Raw genomic sequence first — 24,010 nt, 5'->3', positions numbered from 1 at the left:
AGAAAAACGTTAAGCATAAATTAGTCACTCATCGCCCAGAAACGCTCATAGTGGACTCCTACCATAGCCTTACCTCGCCTATAAAAACAAACCTTATTTTCTTCTCCAAACGGCACTCCAAATGGAAAAGCATGCTCCTGAACTATCTCACAATCACCACATCCGGCAATATCCCATATGGTTTCAAGCTATCTACCTCCTCATCCCCAGCTTTTAACGGAGAAATGGACATCTCCATTTATAAAACCGGCAACATTCTCATTCAAGCACTTGAACACCACCTCAACACCTTCGACCACCTCTACAGTTCCCTGACAGACCTTCTATCCAAACCTGCCCCTAAACCCTCTCCCTTCCAAATGTCGGTCACCCACATTTCCCTCCCACAAGCCCTAAGCCCACACCCCCTAGACACCCTAATTGAGCATCCCTCCATCCAAATCCCCTCCTTATCTAACGACCGACATCCCCAAATCCAACTCGCTACCGAAGGCCTCTACATCTCCCGAATCCCTCCCCCTGGAACGTCAACCCTCCCACCTCATAAAAAAAATGCTACGAACTACACTCCCCCCACGCACGTGGAGATAATTAAGTCCCGGCTCCTTCTCCCACTGCTTCCCACCACTCCCCCCCCTCTACACCTATACCTCTACCACCGAATATCATTCCTCCCCTCATCATGACATCACCTCCCCTCTCTCCAACATATCCCCTCCCCCGGCCTCACAACCTACTGCATGAGTGACCCCCCCTCCTCAACATTCCACCTCAATAGCTCCCCTCTGACCCCGCCACACTGCATCTCCCCCCGCCACCGATCAGGCTCTCGTTTACGGCCAACACCAAATCCCCACGTTCCACTCCGTCCTCGCTGCCCGAACTAACACTCAACCTTATCGCTCTGACATTCTCTAATATCGAACTGAACCTTTCAACCGTTCAGACGGAACTCATGAGACTCAGAGAAGACTTCATGGTTCTGAACAACAAGGCCCTCTGCAGTTTGTATTAACCCCCCCCCCCCGCCCTTGCCTCACTCACCCCTCCCAACATAACCTCTGGAAAACTATTCCCCTCTACAACAGATCTTCTAGGCTGCTTCGTGCTAGGTACAGTCTCTCCCCCTCTGCCACTATGGACCTATGCAACTCTTACCTTCCCAAACCCCTGATCCCTGAATGCACCCCCCATTTCTCCAGCAACCCAGTGATCTTGGGAATGAGCAGAACCCCCTCCTCTTCCATCTTGCCCAGACCTCCTACCCAACTTACAACCATACACTCATGTACTACCGCCAAAGCCAACCCTAAGCTCCTATCCTGCATGCTACCGCTCAGCTGTACGACACACAACTGAAATATCCGAAACCCCCTGTAGTAATCAGGAGACCACATCCATTGTGCTATGAACATGTGGGTTCGGATCCCATCCTCGTCGCCAAAAATAAGTGTAGTAATCAGGAGGCCACACGGGAGTGATGTCAACGTATGTTTATTCAGGTATCAGGTAAATAGGTAAACAGGTAAACAAGTCCAGGTAGAAGTCAAAGCAGACCCCACCAGTAGCAGCCTGCTAGCTGCTCAGCCCCATCCATCAACTGTCATCTCTCATTCAGTCACCCAAGCATTCCACTCATAGTCCACACACCAAGCATTCCATTCAGAACACTCACAGGCTGAGAAGCCAGGGACTGGGAATCATGGGAGAAGCAATCCACAACATCAGGGCACCACACCCTCCTTAGTTAATCCATTGAGATCACCTTCCTTACAGAAACCTGGCTTAATGACCACTCAATGGCCATGCTTGACCCACTTACGCCCCCGGGCTACTCCATCATTAGGAAAGAATTGGTGGTGGCCTAGCTATTGTTTACAAAAATGAAATGCAACTCTCCAGGGTTATAAACACTGAACTCTTAACCGTTGAATACCTTTGCGCTAATCTCATTATTCAGGGTTCCCCCCCAATTCACCTACCACCCTCTGGGTGATCCACTTCCCTTCGCTGAGGAACTATCTGACCTTCTTTCACAATCCTCTCTCTCCAACTCGAAATACATCTTCCTTGGAGACTTTAACATCCACTGGAACAATACCGCTGACCCCACAGTCACCCATCTCTTCAATCTTCTAGAAAGCAATGGCCTTGTTCGACTTTGTCACTCGCCCACCCACACCAAAGGTGCTACTCTTGATGCCATCATATCCAATAATGACCTGGCTACAATCTCCAGCATCCTTCCCATTGGCAGCGCAATGCCATTTCTACCTCTGAGCTGGTAAATATGCATTAGACTGTTAAACGTGTGGCAGTATTTGTTTGATTGGGCAGTGCTTTTGATGAGATAAGAATAGAAGCCAGGATGAGATAGCAAGACTATATTATGTGGGGTACACCATGCCATGAGGACCGATGTACCTATTTCATTACATTGTAAAGAAAACCAGAAATACTCACGCCCGTCACGCCCAACGCACGAGACCTGGCAACAAATTGCAGTGATCCAAGGAAGTATAACTACGGAATGTTTTGCCCTTACGTTAATTCATGTCTTTGCTACCTTCAAGAAACATCTGCTGACCCACCAATTTAGGATTACTTTCCAATTGCAGCTTTTTCTCTAAATCTCCGTATACATTAGTTGCTTTAATAACAAAATGTATTCTACCTTTTTACCAAACTATGCAGATTCCCAGTCCCTTCTTAACTAGTAGCTTCTTGTTTTTAGGCTCTCAAACTACGCTGCCGAGTCTTGTAAAGCTGTATAAATTTGGCAATAAAGAAACTGTTAAAAGATGAGTGCGTAAGATTGTGTTTCTGCCTGCAAAGAGCCAGGAAGTATCCCCCGGTCTGCTTCCTTGTAGCATGGAGGCGTACCGTAGCTCCCACTTCCTGCCCAGGATAAACCTGACAAATACTTACAGGACCGCTGAAGAATTCAGCTCATAGCCCACTGTCAATTGTTGATATTTCAACTAATGTCACTTGGGCTAAATTTAAAATCTTCCAGGCTGTATCATAGCCAATCCTCATACTGAACATACTCTGGTAGTTGCTTGGAAGGAGTTATGTCTAAGGGGACCTAGGATTGGAGCACCGGCTACTGCCACACTGATTGAATGGACTTAAATCTGAAGTGTTGTTTGGCTGTCAAGTCTGAATGGGTTTCCGTCCAAGCAGTCCTTCCGGTAGTCGGAGTGTACCACCCTCATTTAGTAGCGGGCAAGTGTTTCTGTCTGCGGTTTTGGAGAGGAGGGTGTTGGTCCGCGCAGACAACTTTCAGGTCTGAGTCGGAACAGTTTTGGTTTCCGGTTGTCAGAGGGAGTGATGCACAGATTCCAGTTGCGCTTATTAACAAGCGGCAGCGGAGGGATCGGAAGCGATCTCAAGAGGTCCTTTCATATGCAGGGCATGCATGCTGCGTAGGCGAGACCTTATGTTGCGGGGTGAACAGACTCACAGACACAGGGATAGAAGGTAAGGACGGCTTTATTGGCTTTAACAGTCTTCGTCTCCGTACGGTACTCCGATAGTAAGGGAGAGGGGGCTCCACATCAATCCCAATAGGTGAGAGACGCTCTTTCCGGTGTTCCAGCCCTGTTCTTCTCCAGCCCCAAGTGCTTCTGGGAGATGTAGTCTCCGACTCGGCCGTCGTTGCTGTCACAGAAGATTTTCAATAAAGAGAAAAAGAAAAGGTAGACTTGTCTCAGTCGGCTGCTCTATGGTACAGTGTGACGGGAGGGGGAGTGAGGATGTCGCACGTGCCCAAGGTTTTTAGCTCCAAGGACGGGCTACACAGAGTGCCGGTAGTGCGAGGATAAGGGAAGTGAAGGGAACGTTCGAGTGAAGGAACTAGGGGGTTTTAAAACCCTTGCTGCCTGCCCAGCCCGCTATACGGGAACGTACCTGGGTGAGCCACGCTTCCCTTGAAGTGTGGCTGGGCGATGCACCTTGTCGTTGGCCTCCCAGCTTAGCAGCGTCACAAACCGCCTCCGCTCTCCGGTCTTCACCAGCTGCCTCTTGCTCCACTCGTTCTTCACTCTATCCTTCTTCGCCCTCGTCCTCGTATTCTACCTCGCTTCTCCGTAAGCCTGCTGTGTCTCCGGGTGATGAACACACCGGTATTATCTGGCTACCGGTATTTACTTCCTGGATGACATCACTTCTGGGGGTGGGGTGGTGCTCTAGCTCTGCCCAGTTAAAGTAACAGTGTTCCTCCTTCTGTTCTGTATCGGAAAAACCCCTGTCTGTCACTGGTAGTTTCCAGTTCTTGCTGTATAAAAGAAGGGGAGAATGTGTTTAAACGTCCTTGAGGTGTCTCCGGACATAAGGGGATATCCGGCTCCCCTTTGTCACACACCACCACCCCTGGAATCTCCCGATCGGGGAGAGGAAAGCGAGAAAGGTAGTCAGCACTCCCATTCTCCGTGCCCTTTCGATGACAGACTTGAAAAGAGAACGGTTGGGGCGTTAAAAACCACTGTAACACCCTGGGGTTATTGTAGATGTTACGGCTCATCCATTGTAGGGGATCATGGTCGGTGAATAGGGGGAATGGGTGCACCTCTAGATAGTACCACAACTTTTCTACTGCCCATTTGATTGCAAGGCACTCTTTTTCTATAGTAGGGTATTTTACCTCCCTAGGGAAAAGTTTTTGCGTAATGTAGAGGACCGGGTGCTCTATTTAGTCAGCGGTCTTTTGTGATAAGACCGCCCCTATCCCATAGTCAGAAGCGTCTGTGTGAAGAATGAATGGTCGAGAGAAGTCCGGGGATGATAGGCCCGGCTTAGTGGTGATGACCTTTTTGAGGGTGTTAAACGCCCGCCACATCTCAGGGGTTGGTTTCTGATAGCCTTGGGGTTGATAGTTCTTTTTAAGAGTGTCTGTGAGGGGGGCTGCTGTTTCGGATAAGGATGGAATAAAGGGGCGGTAATAACCTATTAATCCCAGAAATGCCCTAATTTATTTTTTGTTTCTGGGGAAGGCGGTATCCGCAATGGCTCTGATCTTCTCTATTTCGGGTTCTATTATCCCATGTCCCAACAGGTACCCTAAATATTTCACCTTTTGGTATCCTATACGGGATTTCTTGGCATTCACATGCAATCCGGCCTCCCTTAGTTGTGTTAGAATGGTTTGTATATGTAATAGATGTTTTTCCCATGAAGGACTGAAAATTATAATATCGTCCAGGTATGCTGAACTGAAGGCCTGGTGTTCCTTCAGGATCTCATTCATTAATCTTTGGAAGGTTGCAGGAGCCCCATGCAACCCAAAGGGGAGGACGTTAAACTCGTAAAGGCCATCCGAAGTATCGAAGGCCGTTTTTTTCCAGTCTTCCTCCCTTAGGGGTACCTGCCAATAGCCCTTGGTCAGGTCCAGTGTGCTGATGTATTGAGCTTCCCCCAATTTCTCAATCAATTAGTCGATTTGTGGAATCGGATATGCGTCGAAGGAAGACACCGAATTCAGGGCGCAGAAGTCCATACAAAATCTTGTACTCCCATCGGGCTTGGGCACCATCACGATTGGAGAAGACCATTCACTCCGTGATGGGCGGATCACCCCCAATCGTAACATTTCCTGGACTTCCTTTTGTATGGCAGGCCTCTTAGCTGCGGGTATTCGGTAAAGACGTTGCTTGATTATGGCCCCCTTCTGAGTTTCTATTCTATATTCAATGAGGGTGGTTTTCCCCGGCAGATTTGAAAATACCTGGGAGAAAGAAAGGAGGACTTTCTGTAAACCCTCATGATCGGTTTGTTGTAAGTCTTCGTTAACAATGAGTTCCTCTACAGTAGATTCGGGGTGGGGTCCTGTAGGTATGGTAAGGTGGTGGGTGGTAGGGGGGGATCTGATCATTTTTTTTTAGCATGTTGATGTGGAAGATCTGGGTTTTTCTGGAAGACAGTTTGTAGGTCGTTTTCCCTAGGGTATCAATTACTTTAAAGGGCCCTTGTCATTCGTTTTGAAATTTCTTTGAAGAAGACGGCAACAACACGAGAGCCCAGTCGTTCAACTCGAGGCGTCTCCACTTCTTCCCTTTATCATAACACGCTCTTTGTCTTCTTTGGCTAGTTTCAAGGTGCGAGTAGGGGAAGTCTCTTACTTTACCGAATTTGTTTTTCAGGTTTTGACTGTATTCCAGAAGAGTTTTTGTTTCTCCCTGTTGTTCAGACTCCCACACTTCTTTGGTCATCTCCAACAGACTTCTGGGTTGACGTCCACATAGCATTTCAAAAGAGGAGCACCCCAGGCTGCTCTGCTTCTGTCCTCTGATTACGTATAGGGCCAAAGGGAGGAGAAGATCCCATTAATTTCCGTTTATGGACAGCATTACCTTCAGGGTTGATTTTAGTGTGCCATTATAACGCTCCACCAGTCCGTCTGTTTGAGGATGATATACAGAGGTCCGGATTTGGTGGAGGTTCAGGAGTTGACACACTTCCCTCATCAACCTAGACATGAAGGGGGTGCCTTGGTCTGTTAAGACCTCTTTTGGAAACCCAACTCTTGAGAATAATTCCACACATTTTTCTGCTATAGCCTTCGACGTTGGGGCTCGTAGTGGGAAGGCCTCGGTGAATCTCGTGGCGTAATCTACAATGACCAAAGCATATTGATTTCCTCGCCGGCTTTTTGGAAGGGGACCTATTAGGTCCCTGGCTACCCTTTCAAAAGGGGAGCCTATTATTGGAAGGGGTTGCAGGGGAACGGCGGGTGGTCTATGAGTATTTTTCCTTTGGCATACCTCACAGGCCTGACAATGTATTTTGATATCTTTGTATACCCCAGGCCTGTAAAAATAACGTAGGACGTTCAGAGTGGTTTTCTCACTCCCAGTATGACCGGCCAAGAGATGGGTATGGGAATAGAACATTATTTGTTCCCTGAATGAGGAGGGGACTAGTAACTGGAGGGGTTTCTCTGCATTTACCTGTCGGTATAGGAGTTCGTCTTTAATCACAAATCGTGTGTACCTGGGGTCTGGGTTATTGAGGTTATAGTGTGCCTGTTCCCATGAATTGAACAAGGTAGAATCGTTGGACTGTTCAAACCTGAAACTTCTGTCGGTCGTCCACGGCTCGGAGAAGGTCAAAGCTGGGACGGGAGAAGCTTTCCTGGCCATTGGTTGCTGTATTGTCTGGGAAAATAAGTCTAGAAAGTGTGGATTGTCAGTCCCTATGATTATTTCTTCAGGTAGCGTTTCTAGAACCCCAACTTTAACCACCAGTGTTCTCCCCTCTGTTAGTTCTAGGGGTATGTATGCAACTGGATATTTCTTTATGTCTCCATGAACACATTTAATGTATACTACTGTGTTTGGCATCACCTGGTGTGGTTGCACAAACACGCCTTGCACTACCGACTGCTTACATCCTGAATCTAGGAGGGCTTTAATTTGTAACCCATACACTTACGTGAAATGCTCCTCCAAGTTCTGCAGTATACATAATTGCTTTGGGCAGGTATCCAACTTTCATGGATTCTTCTGTATTTCTTTTCTGGGGACACAAACGTGCTATATTTCCCCTTGGGCCGCACTCAAAACACTGAGGGCCTTTAAACATCGCGATCTCTGTTTTCAAGGGGCATGACACAGGAACATCCATCAGCGGGCGGGGTTTCCTTTCTAGTCATGGAGGCGGTTTATTAGTTTTGTCTGACTCCCAAGGATGTAACCGGGGTTGCGCTCTGGAAAAAGTGGAGGCCATCTCCATTGCCTGGGATGTGGTTACATTGGAATGTTGCCTCAGCCACTTCTGTGTCACATAAGGCAAGGCTTCGAGGTATTGTTCTAAGTAGATTTTATCCATTATTCTTCCTTATAACTGATGTTAGGGGTTAACCACTTATCGGCGGCCATCTTCAATCTGAAGAAGAGTGTCTTCGGATTCTCTCCTTGCATTCCTCTCTCTTTTCGGAAACGCACCCTATATGCTTCTGCGTCCAGACCCAAGTGGTCCAAAATGATTGTTTTGATCTGGTTATAGGGGGCCTGTCCGGTCGCATTGAGGACTCTAACCTACCTTTTCTTTCCAAAGCCGTGGGACAATGTGCTCTGCTTCAATTAGATAAACACATTAACAACTACAACCATCTTGACCCCTTGCAATCTGGCTTCAGAAAAGGCTGCAGCATGGAAACCTCCATGCTAAATATGATAGACGACATTCATGCTTCCCTTGACAACAATGAATCCTGCCTATTCATTCTTATCGACCTCTCGGCTACCTTTGATACAGTCAACCACAATTCCCTTCTCAACTCACTCAAGTCTCGTTTTGGCCTCAACGGTCAGGTCCTTAAATGGATCACCTCATTTCTCTAACACAGAACCCAACAAGTCAAAATGAAAGACTGTCTATCCAACCCCTCTCCGGTTTACCTACCTTTATATGAAAAAGCATAAATCTCATTAGGATTATTTTGTTGATTTAAGTACCTGCACAAATAAGTAATAGCGAGCATCCAACAAGTTGTAGGAGTTCATGATTAAACAAGAGAATTTTCTTTTGATTAACTCTAAAGTGTTTCCAACTCGACCAAGTTATTTGAGATTTAATTGCAGTTTCCAGAGCGAGTTAATTTAGACAGTTTGCTTTCTCTTGTACGATCTACTCATCTGACACTGTGCATTGGTGTTGATACCTATGGTTCTGGTACTCTGAGACAAGTGGCCTTCAACGGATTTGACCACTTTTGACAGTATTGATAAAACATTATGCCGTAGCAGAATGCGTAGTTTCTGACGGTCATGCCTAATGTGCCATTGTTTGAACTGTTCTAAAGTACTAGCATTACAAGTCCTTGGTCTGGATACCAGATACGTTTATGCTGAAACTAACTGCTGTCACATGATCCTACTACATTGACTTGTATTAAGTGAAAATGTATATGTACTGGAGTGAATTATATGTAAAGCGCACTAGTCCAACAAGAATTTAGAGCCTGGTTTTGATCTTGACAGATGGGATACTCTGTCACAAACATGACAGATATTCCATCCGCCATATTACAAGTTTCACAGGTTATAATGGAATTATAGTTCAAAAACAATACTGAAGCACTCAGAGAAGTCTACAGTATTATATGTCTGTTCAATGAAGTGGTGAGACGAAGTTCCAATTGACTTACGTGATTTCACAGAACCAAGTATGGAGCGTGCTGTAACAGGCCTTGATAAGCCTGTGTGCGAGCAGTAAAATGTCTGTATGCAAGCAGCAAGAAAAGTCAGAAGAATATGGGCTCCATAAAAGTGAAATCACGTAACAAGAGTGAGGCACCATATTGAGGCGCACTCTATCATTCTCTTCATTGTACTTCCTATTCCAGCCTTGAGAAAGTCTCTTTGACGAAACACGTGTCAGCTGCCTTTCTGCATTTGGGTATTAAGAATTTACATAAATAATGAACATTATGAAAGAAAAAAAACACACGGAAGTCAATCACAACTTTGTCTCACCACTTCGTTCAACAGATATATATTAATGTGGACCTTGTTATGTTTTGAACAATTATACACCGAACTGGACTTTTCCTGGTCTGGTTTTGAACCCCAGGTGGCAGGGTGCACATACCATGGTAGCACCAAATCTTACCGGATTGCTTGAATTTTACATTTGAATTCCCGGAGACGTGTGTAAAAGCTCTGAATGTATGGGCATTCTTTGCATAGCCACTGATCATGTGTGTATTATATAATGGAATTGTTATTTGGTGGACAGGATATCCGTCACGTTTGTGACAGAGTAACCCTGTCCGCCAATATCGTAACCAGGTCCTTAGTTGTAATTCGATTTGTCCATTGATATTTCGCTTTGTTCCCTGCTATGTTGCACTAAATCCTGTTTTGGACTTGGGCTTCCCAAGCTGCTATGTTTTATTTTTAACAAATACTCCTGCAAAGACAAATTTCTTCAGCACCTTGACAATTGTGCTCGATGCTTGAGGAAAAGTATACAATGATTAACACAGTTACGGGTCTATTCATGATTCGCCCACATTTTCCTTTGCTAATGGCCCAGGCACAACCATATGAAGGTACCATACCTGCTTATATTTGGAGCAGCAATTGCTCTGGTTTGCTCAGACCTTATTCCACTCTGTGAATCTCTTAAAGATATAGAAATCCAATGTAGAATGTAACTTTCAGGTGCAAGCTTCATGCTATGCACCAAAAGTGACAAGAAACCACGCTTTGGTTAAAGGGGACTTTTTCAAAAACGGATACAAAAATGAAAGGGAATTTGAAAATCAAGCAGGGGCCAAAGGCAAGTCTCAAATGTACATAAGAGGAAGAGAACGTACCTGCTCAAGATGATCTGAACATCCTAGGGAGGAAAAGAGAAAAAAGAAGATAAATATTCACCCTCCACAATGCTGAGCATCGATATCGTTTGCGAAGAGACATTGAGCCGCTACTGGGGGAAGAGAGGTTTTTCAGACAGATGGGACAGACACTTGTACCGTATCTAGCCACCAGCCAAGGGTGTGGATTGTGACTGAATCAACAATTACAGTATATAACACATATTGAACTGTTATGCTAGGTTATTAAACACTTACACAGGATCATCTTGGCACAACATTCACAACAAAGAATGTATAATGATGCAAAAAGCAAGGTCTTAATCTACTTCCTGGAGCCTTAATGAAGGCAGATGCTTGTAATGGTTACAGCAACAACTTTTAAAGACAGCACCAATAAATTAATAGGACTTTTTTGTAATAACTTCATTAATAGCCTATGTGAAAGGGTAGAAAAATACTTAAAATACTTACTACAGCCACTAAACAACTCGAAGTGGCAGATTTGGAAGAACAGCCACCCCGCACACCTCCAAAGCAACCCCCTCTCACTCAATAGGGGGTACACCAAATTATGGAAAATATAATGTATGACATTGCAGATCTGCACTAAATATTAAGTAAGATCTGAAAACCCCTGGTGTAGCATCTTCTGGGGATTGAGTCAGGCCTAACAAGACCCCACAGGCTCTGAGTTCCGGAACTGAACTATTACCATAACCTGTAAACAATGATCAGACTGCCCTTCACGAGGAGAGGGAGAGGGAGGGTGGGAATAAAAAAAGCACCAGCAAATAAAAAAACATGTCCTTGTGTGTGCAAGGGCGGGTGACCAGGATAACATGAATAGTTTGTTATTTGCAGGTTAAAAAGTAAAATGGAGACGTTTTGATATAATATTTTGGAAAGCTTTGAATGAATGTATCTGAAAGTTTCTCAATAAAATAGTTTGAAACTAAAAAAAGAAACAGATACAATTTTTAAGAAATAATGCTGTAATTATGAACATCGATTACACTCGAGAAGACAATTGTTGTGATCATTGTTTCATAAAAGAGATGGAGGACAACGTTTTCAAAATGTCTGCAAACTCAAGATTCAAATAAAGTATCCTCCTGATCAAAAGGCCTCTACTGGGCCACCGAGAATATACCCACAATGTCCATCTCCACGGCCCCAAAATTAACAAGCATTGGCATAGCCAATAGGCCTCTCCTTTAGGTCTATATAAGTGTTTAGCCACACATCAGATTAACCTGGGTGCTACATCTATTGTTACTTAATGAACAGCACAATTTCCAGTATGTATGTGTGTGTTAGGGTGCACTATTCCTTCCAGGCGGCTGGGGAAGAGGATCATAACTTTTAAAGCTGGTTTAAATCACACAAGCCCTCCCCGACACCCCCCCCGCCCCCACACACACACACAGACACACACACACACTCACTCAAAAAAGCCAAATTTGGGGGACTCTCTTTGAGCGTGGTGCTTGGATGGAACGAAGGACACAATTGAGGAAGGGAAGTGACAGGCTCTGTTCAGAACACACAGGAGGGACAGAGGCCCTTGGCAGAGAGTGGGCACAAATGAGCTTTGTGTGAGTGAGGTGATGTGAGGAGAGCCGCGTTCACCAAAGACATCACGCCTCGTCAGCGTCAAGAACCTCGCAGAAAAAGGTATCCGATCGTGGAATCGATTCAGAAAGGAAATTATAGAGTTTGCATTTTACAATTCAACTTAAAACACCAGGTTAAACCTGATCCGGTCAGGACAAGCGTCACTTTGTGAATGCCGTCAGATAGTGTGCATAACTGGTGGCACAGAGCCCATCACAACAATGAATATTGCACACTATGCAGAGCTTAAAAAATAGTCAGATAAATCATTCACGGGGGTCAGAATAAAAAAAGATAAAAAGATAAGACCGACATCCGCAGCGGCCACACACATTCTGAGCTCATTAACGCATTCATAAAACGCCCAGTGGGGAGAAGCATTTTTTTTTTTACATTACACTGGGGGCGTACTACCTTTTATTAAAGGGTTAAAACTTTAGAAACGTGCTAATGTTAAGGAGAGTATGGTTTATTACACCAGTGAGCGCACATTACAAAGCTACAATTTATAAACTCAGAGTGAAGACACAGCAAAGCTTTCAATGGAAAATCATCGTTAAGAGGCACTGTAGCGCCGAGTGCTTTTTGGACACGAGTAGCGCCTAGTGCTGTTTAGACAACGTGTGAAGCGGTCAATGGGTTTTTCTGAGAGTAATTTTTGCTCCGCAGTTTCTACAAGTCTCAGTTACTCCAGGAAAAGGAAACAGATAATTGTCATTCTGACCTGTGGTCTCTTCCCGTCCTGTCACTGCATAATCTCAGCTGCCACCGAGAGTCCAATCAATCAATCAATCAAAGAACTTGTAAAGTGCGCTACTCACCCGTGAGGGTCTCAAGGCACTGAGGGGAGGGGGGTGCCGCTACTGCTCGAAGAGCCAGGTCTTCAGGAGTCTTCTGAAGGTGAGTAGGTCTTGGGTCTTCCGTAGGTGGATCGGGAGGGTGTTCTAGGTCTTGGCGGCGAGGTAGGAGAAGGATCTGCTGCTGGAGGTCTTTCGTTGTATGCGGGGGACAACGTCGAGGGCGAGGCTGGCGGAGCGGAGCTGGCGGGTGGGGGTGTAGAAGCCGAGTCTGCTGTTGAGATAGGCTGGTCTGGCGTTGTGGAGTGCCTTGTGCTCGTGGGTGAGGAGCTTGAAGCTGATTCTCTTGCCAACGGGGAGCCAGTGCAGGTCTCTCAGGAGGGGGGTGGTGTGGCTGCGGCGGGGCGCGTTGAAGGTCAGTCGGGCGGAGCCGTTTTGGATGCATTGTAGTCGACGCAGGTGTTTGGCTGGGATTCCTGCATAGCGTGCGTTGACGTAGTCTAGCCTGCTGCTGACGAGGGCCTGTCACACCGTTTTCCTTGTTTCGGTCGGGATCCACTTGTAGAGTCCAAGAGAATCTAGCGCTATAATACGGGCCTGAGGATTTTGTGCTGTTGTATACAGGAGGACCGTCTGCCCCAAGTGTGCTGCACTGAAAGTGCACGTGCTCCTGTGAAGGTACAAGGGGAGGGAGCAGAGGCTGTCACTGAAGCTTTGGAGAGCTTGACTGTAGTCTTGCAGGTGCTCTGCAGGAGATTGCTTTCTTCCGGGCGTGAAACACACTGGTGCATTCCTACTTTGATTATAGTTACATCAGTATCCTGGTATCCAATGTGTTTTTTTTCCATCGGTTTCTACAGCTTTCACTTGGGTGTTTACCTGGGGAGTTTCGGTCTGCTGTTAGATGTCGACAAGCCCATCACTCTTTGATGCCACCGGAAGCTATTTACGAGTTTTGCGCTGGAATATTCATCATAGTATTTTCCCCGTATAGTGCAAGTAAAACAGTTGCCAAAAACAATCCAGAGGTGCATTTCTGTCTGTCAGAAACTGTTTAACCACGAATATTCATTACTGCGAGGAAACGTGGTCTCGTTTTTGGGATGAGGAACCCCTGCTAATCAAAACTTCATATATTCACAGTGTTTAAAAAATGTGAAAGTTCCCTAGAGGGCAAGGACAATATATTGGAGCTTTTGTGGTGAACCCATGTATATTTAACATTTAATTTATTTGGGTTTCTGCTGCAACGGTTTTATTGAATTTCCCTTAAAAACAGCAGAGCCATGGTGCATTTGCCTACTTGAGCAGTATACAACAAAGAACTTAACTGGAAATAGGTCACTGAATGAGTCATGTAGAAACTAGTGCCACGAACAGGAAAATAATAATACGTATTTGCTAAATTCGTTCATGTTTTCACGCTGGCTTGTTTTGCTTTCAAGGGGAAATCATTATTATTCATGTATTCTATTAACGTGTATTAAAATGTTACGATTCGATTGGGCGCCACACACCAAAATAGAAAGCCCACACTGATGGCTGGTTTGAAAAGGGCACGTGGGTGCCCACCGGTGTTGGCGCCAATTGCTGTGTAGGACTAAACTGATTTGACTGCTCCTGCTTCTGCCCACAGCTTTAGTCGCGCCACATCCAGACGTGGTGTGCAGCCCTGGGGTTCGGTGCTGGCCGAGGGTCTCCGGGAGAGTGAGGGGGGGCCACGTCGAGAGATGCTTCTGGACCAGCACCAGCAAACCTGTGGGTAAGGTGTGGCAGATTTAACCAACTCCTACGAAGCCACGCCAAGCTCTACCTCACTTAGCTCTGCACCAAGCTACTCATCCATCTGAAGATAAAGTTATTGAGCGCCATTATTTGCACTACCAGGGCATGCGCTCCGTGGTCCGTTCGGTCTGGCCGCAGTGCCCGGAGATTCCCCCGATGACCCACACTTTACATATTTTGTTCTCCTGTGGCAGAGGCCGGAGGCTGATTGCCTTGCTCTACGCTGCGATGAAGCGCGACTCGGTTCTCCCGGTGCCGCCCTCCTGGGCGGCGGACTTGGGAATCCCTCTGGATCATGGAAAGCGCAGGCGCGTCGGGGTGTTAACGTGCCGGGTGTCTTGCAATGCCCGCTTTAAGCTTATCATAACTTTTTACACCGCACGTACGTCACCTTGCTCTCCCTTAGTCGCTTTTCCGACAATAATAGAGACAATTGCCCCAGGTGTGGCGAGAGGGGAGCCGGGTTCCTACATCTGGCTTGGAAGTGCCCGCTGGTTGCATATTTCTGGGCGGAAGTGGTGGTCCGTATTCGGACCACTACTGGTCTCCGTATTGCGCTCTCCCCCTTGCACTGTATGTTAGGGCTGATACCCAGGCCAAAGAGGCGGAAGCTCCCATTAAAATTGCTACAATTAATGTTGGTCCTGGCAAGGCGGAGGGTTGCCATTACGTGGATGGGACAAAGGGCCCCTGAGGTGGATGTGTGGCTTAGAGATGTGAGGGAATGGACACTTGCGGAGGAAACACATATGCAGCTCTCTAGAAAGGATGAGAAGTTGCAGGATGACTTGCTGGCTTGGCGGGTTCTGTGTGCGGGGGGTCTGAGCACAGAGGGTCACTCGTCACATAGTGACTCGGAGGGGACTAGTGCCGAGTTATTTTCATCGTCCGAGAGGGGGTCTGGGGGGAGGGGGAGGAGGACAACTGAGTGGGGAATTCTGGGGTGTATACCCGATGTGGGGACTGGCCTGTATCTCACTCAAAATGTCTTTGTAAATAGCTTTATGTGATGCTGACCCGTGACCTTTTTGTTTTATCCCTTTTATGAGTCAGAGACTGTCCTAATCCAAAATGTGCCGTAATGAGTCAGTCGCCCTGTAAGCAACTGTTGTTTTTTTAAGATGCCTGGGGGGGGGGGGGGGGGGGGTTGGGGGGGGGGAGAGAGTTATTGAGCGCAGCAGAATTGTTCTGTCACTTTATGAGGGGCATCGGGTCAAAAAAAGTGAGTCACTGTGTTAGCTCACTTAAAACAAGTGCAGATTGCAGCCACATCAAAGAGCGACAGTGTGTTCATAATTGGAAACAGATGGCGCCAGGAATGCTGCAGGCACCGTGCGGGTCTGATGCTCGCGCCCGAGCTCCCTTGGCCAGGGGAGAGAGAAGGCGGGACATGCACCCGCCTTTGGCCAATTGTTATGTTATGTTATGTTATCTTATGACATATTTATAGAGCGCGCAGCTACTCAAAAGAGTGTCCCGGCGCTAGCAGATCACGCACACATGAAACAGGTGTCTGTCTGCTGTCTTTCTTAGAAAGACGCACGCAAAGGCCAATAGCCTGGGAACCAAAAAAATAAAACACACGCACCAGCATGTAGTCCCAGTTGGAAGCCCTTACAAAAAGCCTCGCAGAGCGGTGCATGCACACTGGCTCAGGCGAGACCTAAAAAGCAGGTCTAATCTCTTTAACCTTTTTAAGGCAGTCACATAGGAAAGAGACCATCCTTTCATAAAATGTGAGATGGGTATCACTATATGCATGCAATATATAGATCTATAAAACATTTAAATTCCAATTGAAGGTCCCACTTTATGTCCCTTGCTATATTTCACATCTGTATGTGTCATCCAGCAGTCTTATAAAGTCTCTCATATCTATTTTAATATTAACATATTTGTGTGGAAGATGAATCACTGTAAAACTGAGGAAGTATAGGATTAAGAGTACGGGCAGCAGTATCCAGGTGAGAAATTTGCCATCTCTCTTTAAAGAACAGAAGATAACATAACACAACTCTACATTTGAAGGGCGTACTCACAGCTAGAGTTGTATCTTGATATGGACAAAAGATGGTTTTTGTTACCCAGTTTAATGGTGCTCATAGTACCAGCCTCAGAATGAGGAAAGGCTGAGCGGAGCCAGAAATGTACACAGGCCACTTAGTACATTATGTCACTTATTTATTCACTCATACATAGTCAGCTCCAACTGCAAATAGTGAGGTAAAGACACAATAGGATGATGGAGACAAAATGTGTTTTGCTGAGATTACCTATAGAAAATTCTCTTACTGGGAGGCATTGCAAACATATCTTTCTTTACTTTTTTAAAGCTGCAACAAGGCCATTTTCTGGATTGAAGGTGCAAGAGAGATATTGAGTATCCACTCAACTTGTTCATTCTCTGATTTGGAAGATGAATCCCCTGTACTTCAGTACAGCCAAAGTGGAGCCATAATCCTTGGAGCTGTAATCATGAAGTTGGACTGGATTTCGCTACCATGGTGTGATTAGTAAAATGTTTCTGCTAAATTCTTTGCTCAAATAATTTCACACAGTCAGCTTATTTACCAACAGGCGTTGGTGATAGCACAAAGGGCAGAATCTAAAAGGATTTCTGTACAAAACAAAAAGGTGTGGAAAAAACCTGAAGACAGAAAAAAACAGTTATTCCATATAATCTGTCCCATGGTCACAATCCTTTCTAGAACTTTGGTAAATAAAATTCTTCAGATTTTGAAGTGCTTTTGATGTCAAGTGTTTATTAACCTCATAGATGCTATTAAACATTCCTCCCCAGTGCTGCGCTGTCCATTGGAACTAGTACTGAATGTAAGGGGTTAATAAAGGGTTGAAGCTGATTTTCAGTTCCCTTGATGCCGGCTTCTGAACTCAATGGTGGAAAAAAGAATCTGAAGGGGGGAGCAAGCTAACGAATTTGGAGACCTACCTATGCCATACCCTTACTCGGGGGAACGCCGCCACTGCCAGGAGTCATCTGGTGTCAAAGCCGCGCCGCCGCCCCGGGATTCCAATTCCCGGCTGCCTTAGCGGCGGCACGCTCTATCCACGAAGCGCCAGCACCAGGAGGCGCATTTAAACAGGGCTGTCACCGGCGGAGTGGGGGAGCAAGCTAACGAATTTGGAGACCTACCTGTGCCATAACCTTACTCGGGGGGGGAACGCCGCCACTGCCAGGAGTCATCTGGTGTCAAAGCCGCGCCGCCGCCCCGGGATTCCAATTCCCGGCTGCCTTAGCGGCGGCGCGCTCTATCCACGCAGCGCCAGCGCCAGGAGGTGCATTTAAACAGGGCTGTCACCGGCGGAGTGGGGGAGCAAGCTAATGAATTTTGGAGACCTACCTGTGCCATACCCTTATTCGGGGGGAACGCCGCCACTGCCAGGAGTCATCTGGTGTCAAAGCCGTGCCACCGCCCCGGGACTCCAATTCCCGGCTGCCTTAGCGGCGGCGCGCTCTATCCACGCAGCGCCAGCGCCAGGAGGCGCATTTAAACAGGGCTGTCACCGGCGGAGTGGGGGAGCAAGCTAACGAATTTGGAGACCTACCTGTGCCATACCCTTACTCGGGGGAACGCCGCCACTGCCAGGAGTCATCTGGTGTCAAAGCTGCACCGCCGCCCCGGGACTCCAATTCCCGGCTGCCTTAGTGGCGGCACGCTCTATCCACGCAGCGCCAGGAGGCGCATTTAAACAGGGCTGTCACCCGCTTCGCGGGACGAGCCGGGCAAAGCCCGGGACAAGGGCGGGACCATTTGTGACCATTCATGACTGTTCGAGGCTGGGCTGGGCCACATCATTAACATCCTGGGGTGGATGTACCACTTATGATATTGTTAACATATTTGCTTGAGTCTGGAGGCCATGTGCACAAGGAAGGATACAGTGCGAGGGGGTGGGGTTGGTGGCAGCATTACGGGAACACTGACAATTTCATCATTAGAGCTGCTAGTGTACTCGAAAAAGAAATAGCTCTAACTGAGAAACGCCTGTCAACGGAACTACTATTTAATAGGCGCTCGTCTACGGGACTCATAGCAAAATCTTGCACACCACACCAAGTTAGACCATCAATAGGGGGGAAGAATCTGGCAATTGACAACGAGGGCTTACTTACCTCTACGCCAAACCTAGAACTGTTACAAAGTAGTGGCTCCGCAGAAGAACTAGCTGAGTCTAGTGACTCAAATAGCGTAGTCAGTAATAACACCCCACTCCCTAGGAATAGGTCCAAATCCAAAAATGCATCCAATCACGGGGGGAAAACCAATATATGCAATGAAGCCCCTACTAACAATCTCAAAGCACATAGGAAATCAAGGGTTGATAAGGCAAAAATTGCATTCGGAAAGGGAGTAAATAAGATTAAAACATCTAGGAGTACTAGCAGAGCAGTACAGACTATAACTTCCATAGACCACGCAATGCTAACAATCACTAAGGAAACTATAAGTCCTGATATCATTTCGGTAGAACAGGCAAGTCAGGCTATGGATAATTCAAAAGGTGGAGAGGGGCTTATTTCAAAGATGAAACATTTGATGAGGTTGCTTATGTTACCTCTGTATGAAAGGGTAAAGGGGATAGGAGAGAAACTGGAAAAAACAGAAGTCTCGCGGATGGATAATGAGCTGTTGTTGATGTATGCAAAACCGACACAGACTCAAAACAGCACGAATCATATACACCCGCCTAAAAATATGAATAGCCTAGCAGCCATACCTGGCGTACGTAAATCAGCTGAACACATGCAATTGCCCGTAATACCCACTACTGGGCACACACATGCATTAACAATCCCCCAGTAACTCCAGGGGCAGAGGGAATGGAGACACCTATTGCCCCCCAGATTAGGGAAAAAGAAACTGCCAACACTAATGGGAAGGTTGGAGACAAAAGAGCAGATAAGGCCTTGGGTAAGAACCAGCTGACACAACTTGACCATCCTGATAGGGCAAGACCAATGAATAAACACACGAGTATCAATCTGCCAACCGAATCATTCCCATTTACTGTGGTTTTAATAGGGGTACCAGTCTTAGGAGAAGCAAAATCAGAAAACTACCTTGAACTCAAAAATAAAGTCAGTTACTGGCTGAATAGGTACAGGTCGATTCCACCATTTGTGGACGGTCGAATCCTACATGTTCGCAGTTTACATTGGATAGGGCAGAGGAAAAAAGATCAAGATGGAGATTGTGTTGTAGTAAATTTTAAAGATAGGCGAGTGGTAAATCATATTAGTGATTGGAGAGCAGGAAACCTTGAGAGCAGGATACAAACAGTAGACCTGGGTTATTTCTATCCCCCACCACCCATGGCTCAACGCAATATGCACTTACAACACGTACAGGGACGGTGGTACAGGGACCCTTATACCAGCCAGTTCAACAACCCTATTTACAACCGTTTTGAGGCTCTCTATGCACATGAAGGTCTCGAGGGAGTGCACTGACGGTGTGAGGAAACTCCCACTTCAGCCACCTGGAATTCCCCTGATTCATGTAGTGATGTAGCAATTATGGGAAAAGGTGATGATAACCCGCCCCTAGTAATAGTAATAACTACTCCAGAGGACAGATCTGAATTGACTGTTTCAAACCCCTTGCGGGATAGGAAGGAAGCTAAGAACTACCCGGGGCAATTGGTGATAGGTAAGGGGACACATAATCAAAAAAGCCCAGTAAATGAATTAACTGTACCAACCTCTGTCCCTAATAAAGTCATAGCAATTAAGCAGAATAATGACCACGACCTCAAAATACTCAGTTGGAACGTTCCTGGTCTTGAACCCAGACTAGTGGATAAAGACTGGGTACACTTAATTTCTATGTATGACATAGTAATGTTCCAAGAAACATGGGCATCACATGACTTACATATTGATGGGTTCCATTGTTTTAATTTAGCGGCCCGCAAATCCCACTTTGGTCGAGCAGTAGGAGGCTTGTTTGTGGGGTTCAGTATACTGGCTGGGGTGAGCTATAGGAATATAAATACCAATAATACCAACATACAAGTTATTGAATATAAGCGCCAAGTCCCCTTTCTCCTAATACATTTTTATAATAATGATTTCATTACTGTCCCAAATAAAAACTTTGTAGCACGTTTTAAACTTATCTCTAATCTAGAGGTTAGCCGAGGTAATGGTGAAAGTCTGGAAATCATACTGGGTGGAGACTTCAATGCAAAACTCCCAAAGGACACACAGGATATGGGAATAAGACAGGGGGACCCAGGTAAGCGGAGGGGATTTGAATTGAGAGCCCTGCTAACCGAACATATTATGAGCAATGCAATGGACCTTGGCCAACAACCTACACTTCAGCAGGCTCCCACGCATAGAGGAAGAGTAGGTACGTCTACTATTGACTTTATCTTTGTCTCCCCTGGTATGGCGGACCTCATACTAGCAACAGAAACTGTGGCAACAGATTTTGGGGACCACAATCCAGTGACAATCACTCTAAGATTAGCCCAACGATTCGTCTATGTTATTATGCAGGGGGCGAGGGACATAAGTGTAACCACGGATAGTTTGAGGCTGAAATGGAGGGGCATAGATAAAGACGAGACTTTTAAGTCCCTATTAAAAGAGGAGCAGATATCAATTAATATATGCTCAAATATAGCAACTAGAGGCCACGATGTCATTACACATTTTACTAAAATATGTTCTATGGTCAGAACCCTTTTGTCAGTACCAGCACTTTTGGGCCAAAAGGATCCAAAGTGATTTGACTACAACTGCTCTGTAGCAAACAGAAATTTGCACAAGGCCCTTACAGAGACCCCCAGAATTAGGTCAAATGTCAGTGTGGCTAGGAAAGCCTACAAATTAGCACTAGACCGCTGGGAAACACTAGCTGAAACTGCAGGAGGGAAATGCAGCAACCTATTCTGGCCCGCGGTAAAAGAACTCCAGATCATGGGCCAACAACTAACACCAATAAGTTGCACCATCGCTAGTAGCGTTTGGGAACTAGATTTTGCAAAAATCTACGCCCTACCATTAAATAGCCCAATTTTCGAAGCTCCAGACCAGTTTAGTAACATACAGATAACCCTGGGGGAAGTGGAAGAGGATGTGGAAGTGGAAGAGGCAATTGCCCAGAGTCTCGGCAATAAGGCACCCGGACCTGACGGGTTGCCTATAGATCTCATTAAATGGAAACCTGACCTCTGGGCCCCAAAGCTTGTGAATGTTTTTAATAGCTTGCCCCAAGCAACGATGCCTGAAACCTGGGGAACTAGTATAATTGTTCCAATATACAAGAAGGGAGATAGGTCTGACCCCGTAAACTACAGACCGATCTAAAAGATCAGGCGCCACTAAAGCAATTGTCAAAAATGTTAAACTACAATGCGTACCCGTAGTTACCTACGGGGCAGAAGTATGGGGCACCGGAGATAACTGTCATATACAGTGGGAAGAAAACCGGTTCTGCAGGAAGCTGTTAGGCACACCTATTTCTACACCTAACTATATAGTGCACAGCGAATTAAACTTACCCTTTGTTTTGGATTTTATTAAAGCCTGACCAGTGCTATTTTGGCACTCGGTATGGAGGAACAACTCGGCCACTTTGACCCAAGAAATTATATCTGACTGTTTGAGTTGTGAAAGGGGGATGGAGATCCCATGGTTGTCGTCTGTCCACAAAAGCTTGTGTAAGATAGGGAAAGATAACAACTTCATCAATCCCAGTAATGTTAATACGGTGAACAAAACTGAATTGAAGGAAGCACTTTTTGCACTTTATACAACAGGTAGAATTAGGACACAATCAGGAAAACCCACAGTTGTAAATTACATGGATATGGGACTATACAGACATCCCCTACCATTGTACTTAATTTTACCGATGACACATTCGGAAAGAAGCCTTTTATTCTGATTAAGGGCTGGATCCATTAGATATCTGTTAAACTTTCCCTTGGAGCACCACCTAAGTTCGAATAAAATAAGCTGTCCCTGTAATGGGCTAAGCGACCAAAATGACTTACATTTTTTCTTTTCATGTAATTATTATTTGAAATATGTTAATGGCTTTTAAGCCCCTTTTTAAAAAAAAACATAGACCAATCACCCTGGATGAATCCTACCAGTTGCTGCTTTCACTGGATAATGAGGAGATAATTTGTCGTACCTGCACTTTCTTAAAAATTGCAGTTTGTGCTCGAAAGATGATGGAAAATGCTTAAATTCGACTTACCAGTGTTTGATTACGAATATTATTATTATTATTGTCATGGATTTTTATGAATTGTATTATTATATATATGCTTTTATGAATTTTCAAGAATTCGAATAAAGATTTTCGAAATGAAATGAATCTGAAGATGGTGGGTACGTATTGTGTGGACGTCATCGTGACAAATTACTCCTAGGGTCTACGCTCAAAATAAAACACATTTCTCAACATGTTTTTCCCGACACAAGAAATATATGATGGGGAAATGTAGAGTATGTGCCCCTAGAACAACCCCACACTGCAACATGATGGCAGTTCACCAAGAAACCTAGAATCTGAAGCATATCCAAGATTGCCAACAAGTTAATCTGGGTCTGTGTGTAGAGAAGACCATATTTTATTGGTTGATTGTGGAGATATAGATGCCAGTTTCTTATTGAAACCTAGGTGATCACCACTACTCTCCAAAGCGTACAGGTTCCTGAACTGATCCCTGTCTATATTAAAAATCATGACATTTCAAGAAAGTCACTTCATCGAGAAGGTATCCTGATCAGTTTGAAAGTCCCAAAGAAACAAACGTTTCAGTGACCAGACACCCTTGTGCCATCAGCCTTCACTGACCCGTACTGGTCCAACTCAAGAAAGAGTTAAATCCAGCCTCCACGTCTATACAAATGTGCTCCAGGATGGATTGGATGTAACACTCAATCTTCCCCTTCCTACCAGGACTTTGAATGTCAATCAGTTGCTATTGGATGTTATAGTTACCAGCTCTCCCTCTGCCGGCTTCTGCGGCTTGTTTGGCGATTGCTATGGCAGAGGGTAGCTTGTCCTGCGGTGGCAGCTCTCTATTTCTTCTCTGTTCTTTTGTGCCAGATCTCGGGAGAGCTGCGGCTGCAGCGCCCAGAACAATGAGTGCTCTTTATGACTCAGCTTTCTAGTTCCTCCATGCAACTGCTCAGACTTGCCGAGTATCTCTGGTGCTGTGAGCTGGTTGCCTGTTGGGTCCACGGCTCCTTAGGGGATGGGACTAGTGGTCATTTCCTTCTGATCTGTGAAAATCTTCTACCAATTTTCCCATTTCCCCTTGCATTGTCACCAGCACTTCAAGTTCTGGGTGGCTCTGATCCAGAATGATACCCAAAACCCACTGTTCCCTCAAACCCAGCAAGGTTTAACCGATCTCTACTACTAACAGTTTTGCTTTGGCCCATTTGTTTTAGTTGACTAATGCTGTATGGAAGTAGCCAAACATGGCTGGTTTCTACCCA

At 45.8% G+C, this 24,010-nt stretch overlaps 1 protein-coding gene across 2 annotated transcripts in view; it reads right to left on the bottom strand.

The window, feature by feature from the left end:
• LOC147717709 (E3 ubiquitin-protein ligase TRIM39-like) overlaps positions 1-24,010 on the bottom strand; it is a 141,163-nt gene that overhangs the window by 78,669 nt on the left and 38,484 nt on the right. Inside the window, exon 4 of one of the 2 annotated variants that reach the window (XM_086924492.1) lies at positions 10,322-10,344. The exons of the other annotated variant lie outside the window; for it this stretch is intronic. Coding sequence (XP_086780618.1) covers positions 10,322-10,344 — 23 coding nt within the window. The remainder of the gene's footprint in view (positions 1-10,321; positions 10,345-24,010) is intronic. 2 annotated transcript variants of the gene reach the window in all.

The sequence above is a fragment of the Lissotriton vulgaris genome, chromosome 5, assembly GCF_964263255.1.
Source record: "Lissotriton vulgaris chromosome 5, aLisVul1.2, whole genome shotgun sequence".
NCBI lineage: Eukaryota > Metazoa > Chordata > Amphibia > Caudata > Salamandridae > Lissotriton > Lissotriton vulgaris.
Note: the sequence above shows the minus strand (reverse complement) of the source record. Positions and strands in the feature narration are given on the sequence as shown.